The sequence below is a fragment of the Lytechinus variegatus genome, chromosome 3 (assembly GCF_018143015.1).
Source record: "Lytechinus variegatus isolate NC3 chromosome 3, Lvar_3.0, whole genome shotgun sequence".
Lineage (NCBI taxonomy): Eukaryota > Metazoa > Echinodermata > Echinoidea > Temnopleuroida > Toxopneustidae > Lytechinus > Lytechinus variegatus.
Window position 1 is genome coordinate 66,331,309 of NC_054742.1, and position 19,180 is coordinate 66,350,488.

Consider the following 19,180-nt stretch of genomic DNA (forward strand, 5'->3'; position numbering starts at 1 on the left):
GGGAAAAACACTTTTTTTCAGAATTTCACTAGATTCCGAGGCGTTGTACAACACAAATAGCAAATATATTCATATTCGTGCAATGGTGCGAGATTTCGCATTCGGTGAAAGAAAGAGACGCTCTATTCGACTTGGCCAACCCCTCGTTCAATAGAGCATCTTTCTTTCACCTCGTGCGAAATCTCGCACCATCGCACTCATGCCTATTCGCTATTTGTACACTGGCTAACATAATGCATACCTTGAGATTCTGCTGCAGTCATAGAAGAAATAATCGGTGCTGATGATTTCCACATTGGTTTGATCAATGAACAGGGACAGCTTCAGCGCAACATGATCTAAAATGAATGAAATAAGAAAACAAAATCAAATAAATCAATATTATAATCTGGATTTGTTAAAAATAAATGTGACTACATAGATCTATACCTACACCAAGCAATACCATGAAAAAGAAAATAAATGGTATCGCATCAGCCAATGATTAAAAATTTGTGTGGCACCTATCTTTGTTAAATTTCATGCACACTTTGTTCAAAACTAAAGCATCCATGGATGCTGTACATAACATGTTGTTCCTTATGGAATGCAATCTTCATGTTTTATTTTCTGCCTGCATGGTTGCTGGTTTGAGACAAAATACAGGGCACAATATATTTTAGGCTGGGGGCTATGAAATTTGCATATCCAATCAAATATAAATGTCAATGTAGGATTTATTTCAAAAACTGTTGTCTGTTCAGAGTCGGGTCACTGACTTGTGTAATTCCATACAGAAGATGCTTTCACACTGTCACCGAAGCACGTTTTCATGAAATTATTTCAGAAAATTTTCCACGAACGGAATGCATGCTCAACATAGAAAGAGCTTTTGCAAAAATTTGTACTTTTGCATTGAAGTATTATTTTCATGAAGATTGGGGTCATTGTCATTTATGAAATCATCGAGACTGCAAAGTCAACAGTAGTGCAGCTTAGTGATGGAAATTAAGTTAACACAAGTCTTTTCCGAAATCATTAAAATATCAGAGCAATGGATATTCACAAGTAGGCCTATATGATTAAGCACTATAGTGTTTTTTTAATTCAAAGAAATATACTTTGATCCTTTCTATAAATTTCAACACTTACATCATGTATATTACCATTGTTTTTAATTGCATTAGGCAATGTTGATGATTTGCAGTTTTTATAACAGAGGTAAAACAGATATGAAAACAGCCATAAGTTCATTACCCCTGCTTGGCTCCAAAATAGACAATACAGAACACAGACTATAATTCCACAAACAAAAGGAAACAAAACCTACAATTTCTTCCTGGAGAGCAGTTATTGGGATTTTTTACATCACCACCCCACGCATCAAACATATAAAAAAAAACATGTCCCCTTCATGTCTGTAACGCAGTGAAAACCAGTTTTTATTGGAATTTCAAATTCAAAGGTCAACGCTATTTCTAATACATGGCATTTTGTTTCTCAATAGCAATCCTGTTATTTCTTTTATATCTCATTCTATCTTTTTCTTTCCACTACTGCTGAAGGCAATCAAAATAGCTCAATTTTTTCACTTTTGAATATGTGTACAACTTATAAATTCTGATTTTCACAATATAACTCCTGTTGTATGTACCATTTTCAGTAATCAGAATTAGAATTTTAACAACTAAAAAATGTTATCTATTCACGTTTGACAGTGGCATTTTTTAATTGTCAATATTCATACCAGTCTCTAGAGGCCTATATGTCTCATTTTCTCTCTTATTCAATTCTGTATATCCATATCTCTTTCATATCTCTCTCTATTCCCCCCTTGTATTTCTTTCTTTCTTTCGATTGACCGATACATTCCCTTCCCTCCATCCCATCATAATATGCATGTGTATAAATTGCTATCCCATTTGCCACTCGCGTCTTCACATACAAACAGGCAATTTGCAGCACCCCATCGCCCCAATACTTCCCATGTGCATTTGACTGTCATATCCCATCAAATTCACAAATCCTGTAGTAATGTAAAACCCCCAAGCTGCGGAAAAACATTTTCTGATAGTTAGGAGAGACATGGATATTGGGGGGGACTCAATTTAGAGAATATACTCTAAACAGATCCGGCAGCATCTTAATCACGAAGATTAAGGAGAAAAGATGCGGATGAAAGTGAGATGCAATTTGGAAGAGGAAATAAATATTTGGGATCATATTTTCGAGAGTGATGATCCGTAGAAGTGACTCAGTCTCTCTCATTTTCTTGCCCAGACACATCAAGTCTGCAGATGTTCTATATATAGTGTGGTCTCCCACCAGTCTTGGGCATTACCACAATACATATATATAAAAATAATAAAGCCTCGTAAATGACCGACTTAATCAGAGATATATATTTCCCAGTTCAATATCCGCATTTTTCTTCTGCAGCTCTATCAATTTTGGCACACTCAACTGAAATATAGCTTCAAGCACATTGGAATATGCTGCATCCGTTGTTGCTTTTTCGGTTTTTATTCTTCTCCGTCGCGCCCTCATTTCGACCACAAGAGCCGTGAATTCAACCGCCATGCCTGGAAGCAGTAACCAGGAATTATCTTTATCATATTCCATCATATGACACCGTCATGTGCCTCGAGTGGAATTTGCAACATTCTCACTTTCTTTCCCGTTCGGTATCTTCATGCTCTCTCTACATGGCGCCAGAGGTTGGCAAATACTGCAGCTTAAGTATCCACTACAGGACTCATTTAATATCTCAAGCGCGCATGAGTATACTTAACAATGAAAGAAAAGAGTTTCATTTATCCGTCAAGCACAGGTTACATAATCGGGTTATGAGTGCCCTCCACGTGAGGACACGAATACTGATGGGAAGAGATTAATAAATCATTAAACCCTTTTAGTTCGACACGAAGCCAAATATGAATCGATGGATGCAATCAAATGACAAGCGGAAATGTAAACCATACAGGGATATTATAAAATAATTAGTGACAGCTTCAGTAATTGCACATGAGTAAACGAGTATTCCATTAAGGTCCACAGCTGTTATGTTAATTGAATAACACATCAATAAAACAAAATTTAAAAGGAACTTAATAAATGAACACAGCTATGACTAAGCAGGACTTTTAATACATAACAAAATAAAATGAATTACATGAATGAGTAAAATATTGAATAGAGAAATAACCAAAATAGATGCAAATTATGAGTGAACAGATAATAATTTTAAGTGTATAAAGAAAAAAAAAAAGCTAAGATTATTACACTGAAGGTATTAATCACACCTGTCATTTGTTTCGGACAAAGGCAACTGCCAACAATAAACAAGAGACATTCAATATCTTTTGATATAAACACTAAATTAAGCCTGAGTCATATCGATTATTTTGAAAACCGGTGTTCGACAGCTCTAATTCGATCGAACATCGATGCATCGAATATTGAAGGCGGGAAAATTTAGTCTTGTTTTTGCGTCGATGCGATGCGCTTTGCATATGCACTATACGCACTGACGGTCTGCGCTGGCGTTGGCCGGGTGAGCGTTGCACAAGCAGATGACAGAGCAAAGTTCGTTTGTATTGTTCATGATCACAAAACACACAAAAAATGCCGGGACCAAAGCAGAATTCTTCCCAAAATATCTTCAACAATGATATTTGCAGATGACAACATATAAGTTTAAAATGAAACAATAATAAAGACATGAATCATGCAGAGTCGATCCGAATGATTTTCGGTCAACTAGCATTTGCAGTCCATTCACCAGCCCCGTCCGCAGCTCCGTACACTCACTCTCCCGAAACGACAGGCGTGCTTGACGTCAGCGCCAGCAAACAAGTGCAATCAACGGAGAGCACTGTAACTTGCCTGAGATTGTGTAGTTGGATCCAAAATGAGCTCCAAATAAATTTATGGGAATAAATACGTAATTTTCTCTGGATGGTCATTTGAATTGCTATTCAATGCTGATATAACGATTGTGAGGAAAGATTGTGGAATATGAGTTATGACGATGTTCGAGAATTAATCCTGATGACAATCCAGTTTTTTAGGCGCAATTGAACATGCGATCAAAATAAATACGAATGGTTCGAATCGAGCCCTAAATTCATCTAAATTATTACAATTTAACAAGATTTAATGGTCATACTAAGAATATTGACGATGTCAGCAAAGTATGTTATGTTCATATGGAAGAATTAATACTGGGATTATTTCTATGATTCCATTTCTGGACGTCTCCTCCAAGCTCCGAGAAAATAAGCACAATGCGCATGCGTGTTCGATGACGTATGACATATTTTCCCATTCATGAAATCAGAGCCCAAAGTTGGGCACAAACTAGCTTCAAATTGATGGGGAAAAAAATCAAACGCAATTTTCTCTGTTTTGTCATGTAAAATGTTATTATATGGTGATATTACGAACTTGAACAGAGTTTTTGCATGTAGACAATGTTCGAGAATCAATCCTGACATGATGATTATTTTTTTTAGACAAGTGCACTAGCTCGACTCAAGAAGTCAAGTCGATCGTCATGAGATGCCCGCCATTGAAAATTGAAACGAAATACAAATGTTTCACATCAAGCTCTAAATTCATATTAATGATTATCATATGCAAATTATTGTTAAATATTACGATTAAATAATGTTCTATGGTCATGATATTAATATTGTTCATGAAAGCAAGATTTATTTTACGTTGATCGCGTCAATTTCCGGCCATTTTCTGGTTTGATTAAAGAACAGTACTGCGCATGCACGATCGATGGCCATGACTTCCATTCGATATTCATGAATTCATCGTGCATAAATTATCTCGGCACGAGCAGACGAGTAAGACTCGAACTATGATCGAAATAAACTTCAAATTAATGGTGAATAGCATCATAATTACTCAATCGGTTTCATTTTGGGGGCAATAGAAATCAAGTAAGTGGTAGTAAAGTTGGACATTGCTGATATTTTGATGATTGATTGTGTAAACCAAACGAATCGGCCGGCCGACGTTTTTTTTTTTTTTTTTTTTTCGATGCACCGATTTTGCAAAATCTGCACCGGTGTTCGATGACATCGATCGAACACCGATTTTAAAATCGATTCGACTCAGGCTTACACTAAATACAAGCAGTAACAACTATACCCACTAGACAATTAAAGGGAGCAATTTCTGACTGTGTTGATGTTTAGGGGCAATAACTTAACACCATTTCATTTTTTGTCTTGTCATCTGTTAGCATGAAATATTTCTTTCAAAATCAAGGTGCTCGATCGGTTGCTGACAAAGCGTAGGTGTATGTCTTGTATCATTCCACTTTAGATCGGACATCCAGGATGAAAGACAAATCACCCCTGTCCTCATCCATGATTCACGCCGAAGCCTTATTGCTCCAAATCGTCATTCATTTTTAAAGAGCCTTCGTTGACCTCAACACCCCAAAGACAGCCTGCAGCCACAGACTAGTCACCTCTACGACTCACCTCTAACCAAGACCAGACATTAATAGATTCTGTCACAACCTTTTTATAGATGAGGACTTTCCTCTAGAGGACGAACCCATGAATCAATGGCTAATTACGACACACGTGTCCGCGACTCCTACGATCCCCCCTGTCAACGACCGACCCGATGGAAGTGTTCCACCCAAACTAAGGATATCCCAAAGCCCTGGTCTCTTTAATCCCCCGCGCGGATTTAAATGTTATCTTACCGCTGCCTGACTGTATCGCTGGTAGTTCATTGGACGCTGGTGACAGACACGTTACGTTGTTGCCGACAGAGGAGGTGAGCCGGGAAGTGATGTCATCAAAGCGGCACGAGTAGGACTCGGTCTCAAGGATCGGCAGGTGAGCAACGGAAAAAGAGATGTCCAACTGCAAAGACAAAGACAAAAATAAAAATATGACATGATATTTTAAAAGCATCAACATAATAAAGCTGTGGAGGAAATCATAAAAAGCCTTTGACTTGTCTGAGGAGACAACACAACTTGACTTAAAAGCACTTAGCATTTTATACATGTAATTAATAATACTATTAATCGAGGTGAAATATACTGTACGCTATGGATAGCACAGAGCAAACTATGGGAAGGAAAAATGGGGAGAGATAATGCAATTTCATAGAATTACAAAATATAATGTTGGTCTTAGTTTAAGGTGATCCTTGAAATGAAAATGCAAAATGTTGAATATATACATATGTATATATATATATATATATATATATATGATTTTGGGTAATTATTGGTATGCTGTTCCTACATTCAAAGACTGACATCAAATGGAAGGAGATGAAGATTGTGAATATAGGATAAGTGAAGTAATATTATTTTGATATTCCTGATGAGAAGACAGACTGGAATCTAGAATTACCAAATTTATCTCCCTCAAAAATGTCACTTCCGGAATAGAACATAACCTGAATCCATTTTCTTCGCCAACAGATTTGATAAAGATATGAAGTACTTTACAGGAAATAAGCCTACTACTGTACTTGATGAGAATTTGTTACATGATGATGTTAACATTGTAAGGAAAGACTTACTTCTGCATTGTGAGAAACAAGCTACCTTAATGACGAAAAATAAATGACAGATTCCTCTACTTTTGAGTTAAAATACAATACAAACTAGTCTGTTGTTTTCTTTTAATCCTGCTTTTTCTAATTATGCCATTGATAATATATTGAATATTCTGATAAATGTCACTTTACGAAGCATATCGGTTCATTGAAAGAGAAAATTTTTATTTTACAGGTGTACCATATTGTGACATTGATAAGCAAGGGTGAATAATTCTGAAAAGACAAGCTGGTATGACTACATATACAAGTTCCACAAAGACATCACAGTCAAAAGAGATAAAAGACATCAGAATTTTTTAGATAGAGGCATGTCACTTCTACAGTATGATCCTATGAAAATCAGTCTCTGCATTCAAAATGTGTTATAAATTGATCTTTAAAGACTCGGTAGTGTGAAATACCATTCAGTGTACTTCAACTTCCAAAAAGTATATTTTTACAAAGAGTCTATTGTAGATAAAAAACAGTAGGAAACTTTTATGATTTACACCTACATGTATCATACAAGCATTCATATAGTTATGGGTGAAAATTAAAAATATTGTTGTTTTGCCAACTATGCCACTTTTCAAAGCACTTTCCAGTTGCACAGTCACTCCCAGGCACAAGTCTGGAAAAAAATCACGAATGTCAGTACCATGCAAATCATAGAAGGGAGAAAGGACTGATAGCGTTGCATTGCGACATTCCCGATTATCCTCAAGAGTTCTGAATGCGGTCTGGAAGGTTGTGATATAGAGACCATTCTCATTACGCTTTCTAAAACTAGTTTACTAGAAACCAATTCGGGAAACCAGTTTGGCAGATCGCTTTGCTAGCGTTCCCATTTGATCACACGAAAGTGGTTTTTCATGTAGAAATGTGAATCAGTCCCAAGCTAACCGAGCAGCGCCTTTATATACATGGGTCACCCAAAGTATAACAACTTGGCCCCGTATTTTGGCCCCCTATTTCAAGGAATAGCCCAAATGCTCAACACCCATTCCCTTCTCCCTAAAAAGATCCCTTCTAATCCACTGTAGAAACTTATGCAATAATTCCAGCTTTAAAAAAGGAGCAAGGCCCTACAAATTTAATAATCAACAGCCTTGACTGTGCACATTATTTCAGTTCCAGATTATATTTTTTCACCATATAATTCTCTGAATAATACCTTCACGTACAACTGGTGATCTTGTTATGGAAACGCTCTCAGTGGGGTGACACGTTTCGCGCAAAATTCGAAACCGCAGCATAGGCATTCTACACCTGTCGTGTGGAGTAGCATGCTCAAAATGTACGAAGATCGCTTCCCGAAGAACAGTTGTGTCCTCAATTACGCCAAAGCTAGTTTAACGAGGCAAAGCGATCTTGAGAACTACATCACAAGGTGGTTTTCTGAACCAGTTTGGATGATCACTTCCAAGACCACTTTGACCGTTCTCACTACACGTTAAACTAGTTTCCACTAAACTAGTTTCCAGTAAACTAGTTTTAGGAAGGAAGTGAGAACGGTGTCATATTCTGGTGGATAGAGTTAGAACTTCTAAGATGGCAGATGGCTGTAAATCCAATTATACCTTATTCACCCTTTTTTTTCTTGGGTAATACAAATTTCATGGTTGCACTTCATTAATCAGGAAAGCTCCCATGATTCTCCTGTCACAGTTTCAGCTGCTCGATGATAAACACTTACAGTGATGAGCACTTGAATTCAACTAATGATGCTCATTAATTACTCTCGAACAGCTTATTCCATAAATCAGGGTCGCAATGTGTGACTTTTTTGTGCTCCAATCACAAAAGAAATTTCAGCTATTGAAGAGGACTTTGAAATTGTAGTGAAACTATAGTTAGATCTCAGTTGACTTCCAAACATTGAACAGTCAGCCTGATGTGATCTATTCATTATATCCAAAATGAGACATGATGCTAGTTTTGTGATGGTTTGGATATGTAGAAATGTGAACCAGTCCCAAGCCAACCGAGCAGCGCCTTTATATACATGGGACACCCAAAGTATAACAACTTGGCCCCGTATTTTGGCCCCCTATTTCAAGGAATAGCCCAAATGCTCAGCATCCATTCCCTTCTCCTAAAAAGATCCATTCTAATCCACTGTAGAAACTTATGCAATAATTCCAGCTTTAAAAAAGGAGCAAGGCCCTACAAATTTAATAATCACAGCCTTGACTGTGCACATTATTTCAGTTCCAGATTATATTTTTTCACCATATAATTCTCTGAATAATACCTTTGCGCTGTTCTTTAATCATCAAACTTTTTAAAGTTAAAAGAAAGGGATGTTGCAATTGGTCTTTTATATATAACATAATGCACAACAAACAAAAAAATATTAGAATGTGGAAATAGATGCTGGTGATCATGAAATTTTCAATTATTTTCAGAGAAATTGTCCATATGAAATTTTATTCTTTTAACTTACAGATGGTTGTTTACCAATCTACTGATAATCCTTGTTAAACTTAAATTATCTAAAATGAAAGTGAAAATACAAGCAGGGTTTATCCTATTTAGCAGTAGCAGTGATTTCCAATCTCCTTTCATTCTATACCATGAACACGTCCTTGTTAAATAAAAGCTTGAAACTGAAGTTTGCAAAATCTAATTTAGAGTACACCATCTGGCAAAATCATCGGCGTTTTCCCCTGGTCCGCAGGTTAATGCCTTCTGCACATTTTCTTTCGCTAACTTCAGCAGGCCCCTCTCCATTACACGCATGGCCTCTGATTGCTGAAATTATCAAATAACTCTGCATAATTTATCAGACTGCCTCAAGCCAATACCCTATATCCTTCAATGATTTTGAATTCCACATTGGTAGATACACATGAATATAAACCTAGTTATCTCCTGGAATGGTCTCCACCAAGGCAGGGCAAAACACTGAGAGTTTTCACACTGATATTTAAGAATCATTCAATATCAAATTAGACATACCTTGAATGAATGCATTCGAGAATTAGAAGCATAGGCCTGTACTCGATAATTCAATTGTATCAGTTTATATCGAAAACAAAACTGGGCCCACAATAGACCCCTGGGGTACACCACACTTAATTGGAATCAGTACTGCTGACTGTAACAGAGTGTTGACTTTGAATCCTCCTAAACAAACATTTTGGGTAGCTGGCACACCCAGGAGATCAAACAGAAAACAAGGAAACATGGGCAGAAATGGTTGGAAGGTTGCCTTCAGTAAGATTTTGCATACAAATTTGAGAGTTGCTTCACTGGTAAAAACACTGTCACGTCGTCATTTACTGTAAATTGGGAAATTAAACTGATATAGATGTACATCAAACTAATTTGCTTTCACACACAAAAATTTTTTTTCTCACAACTCTCATTTGTTTCACACACAGGAACAATTACTTTTATTTTTAATTGTTCTCATTTGCCTTCATTACTTGAGTCTGTAGTCAATTTTTGTTTTGCACCCAAAATTGCTTTCATTTGTTATTCTTATAATTTATAATAAATAATAAACATCAACATCTACATTTGTTATCATTCCAATCTATGTTCATTTATAAACAGGATAATGCCTTTATTCTCCATCACTTTCAATCTTTTTCAGACACATACACATGTGTACCAAAAGAAAGAATTTTCATTTAAAATCTAATACTAGAAACATTTGTATGAAAAGGCTCTAAATCTAGTTATCTGTTGGAACGGTCTCCAAGTGGAAGCTCAGTCAAACTCTATTGCCCTTCGGTGGTGGGGGGAAAATGCTGTTTGTGAAACCACCATGAAATTGGGAAGTATGGTTTGTTAAATACATGCATGTAGCAATGCATAATCAATAAGACATCATAAAAGCACGATAAGAGCTGTAATGAGCTTCCAAACCACAGGCTGTCAGTCTGGGAGAGTTAAATGTTACAAGTACACTCAATTATCCCTGTGTCTTGGCTACTTGAAATAGAAAAAAAAATACTGCATAAAACTGAGCTACAAGAACAAGATGCAAAATAAAAATTAAAATGTTTGCCTTTACCTTGTTAATCGATAAATTTGTCATGTAGCACAAACCCTGAAATGTGTTCAAGTCTTTTTTTGCAGTTATAGAATTTTCTCACCACAGTCTATCATTTCACCAAATTTTGCTATCTTATTCTTCCTAATGAAAAAGGCCATTCAACTTCACAATCAGCATCGATCCGATTATCCAAAAGAAACAAAAATCAGGAGCCAGTCAGTGCAAGGCATGCTTTTTCTTCACAGACTGAATTTATTCATCAGAAACCTCGATAGGGCATGAGTTTCATGGATGATTGCATTGACGTATTCAATTTTTTGAGGAGTAGATAGGACCCATGCTTTTTAATACGTTATTACTTGAAAGCACACTTGTTACCATCCGAGATGCCATGTCAATGATCTCAAAATCCTAAAAACATCGGTCTACTAATTCCTGTCGAGAACTAGGAAATAGAAGGTTGCTAGTTAGTGTATGACATAACTCTTTAATAATATACAATCTTTTCTGAGCTGTGCTCAAAATTGTTAAATTTTGAGATTTTCGAGGTTTTCTCAGCCCACCGAGGATACCCAGCTCAGCGATGCTAAATTTGGATCGACCCATCCATCTTCTAAGATATCCCTTTAAGTTTAATGCACGGCCTAAATGGATTTTCATTTGATTATTTCTGGCAAATGTGGTGATTATCCGTATCACATCTTGGGCTGCATCGACGTACGAAGGTCTCCCCTTTCGCCCTCTTCGTGGATAAATTACATTTGCTACATGATACTCACCTCTACCATACGTCTCCACGTATGTGTTCGATGAATGGATTTCCGAATGTTCTCCTCTTACCATTTCCCTTGATGAAGAGTTCATGGTTTATTTTTCTTACTATGGAAATGCAATCAAGGAATTTGATTGCCTCCAGAAATTTCTTTCATTATTCATATGATTTACCCAGGGTTGAACTTTCAAAGTGATATAACATGTAAGGACGTTAAAGCCCAACACCAAAAACGCAAACAATGATCAGAAAACAGATGTTTGCACATTAATGTAAATTTTATGGCTAATTAATCGTTTGCCAAAAAATAAAGAAAGTTTCATGTTTCGAACTAGCCAAACAGGGAAGACAAGAAAACATGCCGATGGGGGATGATGGAAGACAGATATGGGAAAGATTGGGCAAAGAAACTTTCTTTATCAATAAAAATAATCAAGTAATAGAAATGCTACACGACCACAAATAAGTGTATTCAATGGAGGCAGATGTGTCTTTAAAAGCGATACTTATTGCTTCTATCGTGAAAAAGGCTTGAGGAAAAGAACACAGAGATGATCGTTGCTTGAGAAATACCATTAATAATTGAAGTTTTCCTTCAGGCGGCTGAGCATACCGGACCTGTCCATCTCTCATTTCAGCTATCTCCTGTATTGAATTCAGAAGTTTATTTACATACCACTAGATAGCAAACATGGGTTTATAATCTGATAAGATTGTTATCCTAAACCCAAGGTAAGCTTGTAATAGGATGGGTAACATGACAGAGATAACCCCATTATCATCTCTACTTTAGACACAGGTACAGATAAAAAAAAACAGGGGGAGTGTTTCACGAAGCACCTTTATCAGCGATTTTCACTGAAAAACTTGCTCTGAGCCAATCAGATGCAAGGATTTCAGTAGCCTGTAACATGTAAGTCTGTGAAATCGTTTTCTTTGTTTGTATCATGAAAAACCTACCAGGGAATAAGCATGTAATGTGATTCCCTCCTAGAATCCACCTGAGAATAAATCAATCTCGTTATTTTCCTCTTTCATATCGTGTGATATTGTATAAGAGCAATGATAATTCAGATTGACATTGTAAATAGAATTATCCATTGTGCAGGGAGTTTGAGCAGAATAGGCGATATATCTCTATTTGAAAATAGAAATACCAGGACAGAAAACCAATTATATCGATATGCCGAGAGAGAAAACAAAAATATAAACATGGAACGTATCAAAAAGGAGAGAAAAAACAGCTTAGGTCAAATGCTCATCATACAAAGATGTCATAGTCCTAAATATACGTCTAAATCGTTGATAAAGTCAAAATGCAAGCTAAATGTTATGTTAATTCCTCTAGTATTATATTTTGCTTCCTTTTGACTTGTTCTTTCGACATAAGACCATGTAGAATATACCCGCATATACCATGGACATGATTTACAATTAGGGTAATCAAAAAATAAGCATTTCTCATAATTTCATAATTTCTTCAAGTACTTGCTGGTATGTTTATGATATGTAGGGTCTGAGACAACTAAATATATGGTGGCGGCAGTAGGATGTGTATGGATAAATCTATTTTTCATGTAATCCAGAAACTTGCATAAACAATTTCCAAAGGTTCGAAGAAAGAATTAAAATTGTGCAGTCTACTTTAAAAGAAAAGCTTTGGTAAGATGAGCTAAAGATGCATTGCTGTATTCCATGTCCAAAACTTTTTTGGATCCCAGATAGTTGTATTTGAATTGCATTTTATTCTTTGGAGTAAAACAACTAAGTTAATCTTAAAAACCTCACGTAAGACGTGTACACCATATATTTCAGATTTAAAGACAGATAGCATCTCATGATTTTGTTACAAGACATCAATATTCAGAAAATTTTAAACACATTTGAAATTGATAAAGGCATTTGTAAAAAATGAAATTAAACTGAAAATTGAATTCATATCCTTCATGACAAAAAATACTTGGTATTTTCATACTGGGAATTCTTCCCTGATAACAAAAATGCCATGAATTTGGGCAGTGTAAAAGTAAATTACTCATAGTATCCCCTCCCCCCCCCAAAAAAAAAAAAAACCTGCAAGTGATTAGTATAGTCATTTTTACAGGAACTTCCACAAGACTTCTTTCTCCAAAAATTCCTAATTGAATGAAATATTTTGGTGCCTAAATAGATTCTTGAAAATACAGGTTTTTTGTGATCAGCTGAATGTGAATGCACATAAAGCCTATTAAAAATCCTTGTTCCAGTCATCCAGTGAAAAAAAAGACCCTACTGATTTCCTTATAATTATTGAATTCCAATCACCATATTGATTTGACTTTGAAATAAATGAGTTATAAACATAACTCTTTAATAATATAATCTTTTTCTGAGTGTTGCAAAAATTTTTAAATTTTGAGATTTTCGAGGTTTTCCCACACCCACCGAGCCCATCAGCGAAAATACAGGTATTTTTTGATCAGCTGAATGAAACGCACATATAGCCTATTAAAAAATCCTGTTCCAGTCATCCAGTGAAAAAAAAGACCCTACTGATTTCCTTCATAATCGAAACTCCACATCACCACCATTCAGACTTTGAAATAAATGAGTTTATAAACATAACTCTTTAATAATATAGAATCTTTTCTGAGCTGTGCTCAAAATGTTAAATTTTGAGATTTTCGAGGTTTTCTCAGCCCACCGAGGATACCCAGCTCAGCGAAAATCCACATCACCACCATTCAGACTTTGAAATAAATGAGTTTTAAAATTCACAATCAACACTTGCAATAAGAGTTGTAAAAGCTAGTGAGAATGATTCCTACATTGCCTGACCGACATTCAGATTTTGAAGAAAAGAAAGGAGTTTTCAAATTAATATTTGCCACTTGTAATAATAAGGTAGCCTGAATGATTCCTACATTGCCTGGCCAGCATTTGACATGACTTCCTCATCCCACTTTAAAAACTATAATAAAAGTTGCATTTCTTCCTGACCAGAAGTCAATATGAACATGAACTGAACAGGTGAAATCTGTCTAAAGGTCGTAGTTTCACTCCCTCTACACCTCCACGGCATGGTGGCTCAATGGTAGAGACCTTGCCTGTGGAAAGGAGGTAATGGGTTCAATCCCCGACAAAATTATACCAAAGACTTCACATATTTTGCATCAGTTTCAGTTTCCGTTTTATTTTTTCTCATTTCCAGTAGACAAAATCCATTATAAATACAGTTATAACCATTGAAATGTAATAAAGAAACATGTAACGCAATATATATATACTGCAGGCACTTGATGACTTAGATTGGAGAAGGGTAATGATCACATATCCTCGTGTCGGTGCAAGAACGCCCTTAGCAAAAACATTTTCACCCACCGAATTGGTGCAGAAACACCCTTATGCAAAGCACCTTGTGTGCTGCTAGGGTGTTTTTGCATGCACCCGATGCAGGAGAGTGTGGTGTTTAGGGAGTTATTGCACAGTTCTTGATATTTTTGCAGGGTCCACTGGAAGATCAACTATTAATATAATTGGTGTGGCTACCCGGGTAAATAAGAATTATAACTATCATTATTATCCTATTGAAAATAATTCTAAGGGGCTGCCTTGGTCTATTTATACCGTGTTTACACAGTGACACGGCTCAGGGGTTCGACACGCGAGCTCAACACGGCACTTTTATGCTGTGTAAACGCGATCAGTGTGATCCGCGAGCCATGTCGAACACGGCTTTTTTGATCCGCCAAAATCGTAGGTTTCACCCGCGAGCCGAGTCAGACTCGGCAATTTTTTCGTGTGTAAACAGAAAGCCGTGTCGAACTCTCTTGACCAGGTCACTGCGCGCACTTTCACTTTTGGCATTGTTGTTGTTCGCACGGACAAGATTCGATTCCGGCGGTGAATTTCCCGCGTTTAATTTGCGACGTCATAATTCTTCTTCCATTCGAGATCCGCGAGCTGTGTTGAACTCGCCTTTTTATATGTACGTATAAACGCGATCTCTGATCCCTTCTTCGCAGTGTTCAACCCGGCTCGCGGATTCAACACCCGAGCCGAGTCAATGTGTAAACACGGTAATACAGTATCATTGAAACCTAGATGGTTCAAGTGGGTATTTAAAGTCATAACCATGGAAATTCCATCTCCATGTATACACTGTGGAAACAAATGCTGAAATAAAAGCACCAGTAGAGTTGTACAAGTAGGATCAATTGTTCCCCACAACCCGCACCAGATACCCTCGCAGCGGTGAATATGAACGGGTTAGACGTCACATTTCTCCCATCCTGCGTCTACAGGAAGTCCGGTCTTTCAACCAGTCTTCGATCATTGATACCACTGTTTACCATCAAGTATCGACCAGGTATGTGCAACCTACTGCTTCATGATGAGGGGCACAGCCAATACTTTCGACCGCAATCTTCCTCACTCAAGCACTGGCACTCAGCAGAATGCTGAAAGGTGCGGCAGTACGCTTGAATCTTCACATTAATGACAAGAACGATCGATAACTTTGTCACCAAAGTTGCATTGAACTTCAATCATTTTGTTTGGTTTGGCCAGAATCATGGTTTTGCAAAAGTTTAATAGCTGATATCACAACGGTGTTTCATTTAATGATGATTTAAAATGAAAAGCTTAATGTCAAACAAAGAAAGAGGGGCATTTTAGTTGAAGCAAGATTTATGTCAGAATAAATGAACCTCAACTGTAAAAAGGATCCCTCACTGATTTCAGATACAAACTATCCACACCATATAACATTCATGGTACAGGCAACAAGCTACAACTATTCAAATAACATTTCACAATATGTATATTCATTACATACATATAATTTTGAATTCCACTGGTTGTCATAATTTTAAATTTTCAATGAACAAAACTTAAAATAAGGATACTGTAATATATCCATCAACTGACATTTTAAATCACTTTTTTTACTAAATGATATGATTCAATTAACAGGAAATAATAAAAGACCTCGAAAATAAGTATACTTCCATGTAAAGAAAATGGTGTGAAAGATTTAGGCACATAGCCCTTGAAAACAACAGGAACCATCCGAAGGTACTGTACTATGACATTAACTTCCGGTAGCTACTGGGATTGTCATTCTGAACAGGACACCAATTCACATTAAGTTATAACTCAATTCACATTGGAAAATACAAGGCATAGGCAATGTTGTGTCTCACCCACCTGTGAAAGTAACCAGAAATATTGTGATTTGCGAGGGTATACAACAGAATTGTATCAAAAGTTCATTGTAAAATAACTGGGATGGAATAACATTTGTCAAAAGAGTCTTGCAAGTAAGCTTTAATGTTGACCTTACCATGTAACATGCAGGTCTCTTAAGTACAGCTACAACCCAAGTTTGGTTCAAAAGTGACTTACGGTTGTGGAGTTAAGTCATAACAATGACCTCAAAATGACCTTTGACCTTATCATGCGACCTCTAAATGCACCATGATATGCAGGTCTCCTAAGTACATCTACAACCCAAGTTTGGGTGAAAACTGAATTACAGATGCGGAGTTATGTGTCATAAGAGTCTTGCACATTAACTTAAACGTTGCCCAGAAATGACCTATGACCTTATCATGTGACTTCCAACTGCAGAATAACATGCAGGTCCCCCAAGTCCATCTACCATCCAAGTTTGGTGGAAAGGTGACTTACGGATGCAGAGAGATGTGTCATAATGTTCGTGGAGGACGGACAACGGACAGACAGATGATGGACAAAATTTGGATCCCTTAGTCTCGCTTTTACCTCTGGTGGGCGAGACAAAAAATAAGAGATGAGGGTGGAGTAATTTTGCTTTATTTTGCTTTATAGCCATCTAAAGCTTTGGTAAAGGGTCACTAATATGATTTTTTTTTCAAATTTCAAAGGACATTTTGAAATTTTATTGTCATCTTTATTCATCCTTTAAGTTCCAGCCCATTCCAAGCTAAGAGAAGTGGTTTTATTTCTAGAATGAAAAAAAAATGCTGATATTCTACTTTGATTGGGCACTCAATCAAAATAAATTTCCATGTTAAATCACAAAATGATACCAGGTACAACACATTTTCATTTCACACTCTCCTGATCATAACTGCTCTAGGGTATATGCATGTATATATGAATAGAAAGGATGACATGCACTCTTTGGATTTATAAAACTAAAAATAGGTTTCGAATGGAGAGGTAACCAGCTACGGCAAAGAATGTAAAAGGAATATTTCAGCTTACTGAAAATGGGTGATATTAAAGCACAACTCATGTCTATATAAACAAAGCCATCAAATTAATATCGATAGTGCGGAGAATTACTTCTGCTACTGCGAATAGCACACAAATCACTCTGCACGTATCTTATGAATCACCCTGCTGTCGTAAACAATGAAAAATTAGTCATTTGATAAACATTGATTTTACACCTAGGCTGATTGATTTCAGCACCAGATGAAATATGCCCAAGGCCAGAATAAATACATGTATTTCTCCGCAGAAGTCCCCACATTCTACTTGTGTGTTGAAGTTTGCACTTGCAGTTTAAAGATAAAATGCCGGTTGTAGAAAAATCTTAAAATAAAAATTAAATAAAAATAGAATGCTACAAGAATTCTGTTTATTAGTATGCTCTAAGAATAGAATATTATCTACCAAATAATCCTGGTATTCTGTATTTCTGTCAGCAAAGAGGTACTTTTTAAAGACATACATATTCCCAATCTGTATTGACAATTTTCAGCGTACTCAATTTTCAGCTTGTTTCTTCCATCACTTCACACTGTTTGGCCGACTTAAACATGTCAAAACATGCAAAATAACTGTATCGATAATTGTAACTAGTCATAGTGATTTTTAAAGACTTCCATGTCATCGATTGTATTTTGTTATGTTTTTGATTTTCTTGTTTTTGATTTTTTTTAATCGATGTTTGTTACTTTGTTTATTCATATGTATGTTGAATGTTTCACAGGACAGCTGAAAAACAGCTTGACAGCTGACAGTATGTTTTTTCATATCCATAACATATCTACATAAATAAACTAGACTTACTGAAATATGTTCATTTTTTTGTCATTGTAACAAAATGTTCTCTTAATGATTACAAAAAAAAATCAAAGATAAAAATAAGGGATCTTGAGATGCAGTTCATGGCTCAGAAACCCCTGATAGGAATTTTGGGAATGCACATCATAAATAAGGCTGTGTTTATGCTTCCACTTTTCAGGCCAGAAACAGCATTTCGAAACGTGATTAGTCAAAAACCCGGTTGCGTCCATGCTTACTTTCGAACGCTGTTTCAAAACGGCGATCGTAAACTCACAAACAGGTGCGTTTCTAAACGTCGTTTGACCAGAATCAGGCTTTCTGGGGAAGTATAAACAGAACCACGATCGTAAACATGTTCAAATGACGTCATTTGGTACATGCTTCCGGTGAGATGAAAATCCGCGGGCAAATACAGTCGCATTGCTCCACGTTATCTCCATGTAATAAAACCACTCAGAAAAAAAAACTTTCGAAAAAAGGCGCGCCAAATTTGACCTCGCTCTCCTGCTCAATGAAAATTACGATGCGAAGCCAGCTGGGGATCGTGATTTCGCCTCTGAAAAGTTAAGCATAAACAGCTCTCCCAGAACCACATTTACGATCGGCGTTTTGAATCCACGTTTGTTAAACGCTGATTCTGTCCTCGCAATGGAAGCATAAACACACCCTAAGAGCTATAATCTGAAGAAGACATTCCTTGTTTTCATTGAAAACCCCAAAAGGATTGTTGTTTTGCCAACATATCATTTTCCTTCAACAAACAGAGGAAAAAATGAAAGACTTGAATATTTGACAGATGC

At 36.5% G+C, this 19,180-nt stretch overlaps 1 protein-coding gene across 3 annotated transcripts in view; it reads right to left on the bottom strand.

The window, feature by feature from the left end:
- Positions 1-19,180, bottom strand: part of LOC121411715 (plexin-A4-like) — a 143,056-nt gene that overhangs the window by 51,990 nt on the left and 71,886 nt on the right. For all 3 annotated transcript variants that reach the window (XM_041604545.1, XM_041604544.1, XM_041604546.1), the window contains exons 7-8: positions 5,711-5,873; positions 242-338 (exon numbers count right to left, since the gene is read on the bottom strand). In XM_041604545.1, the coding sequence (XP_041460479.1) occupies positions 242-338; positions 5,711-5,873 (260 nt within the window). The remainder of the gene's footprint in view (positions 1-241; positions 339-5,710; positions 5,874-19,180) is intronic.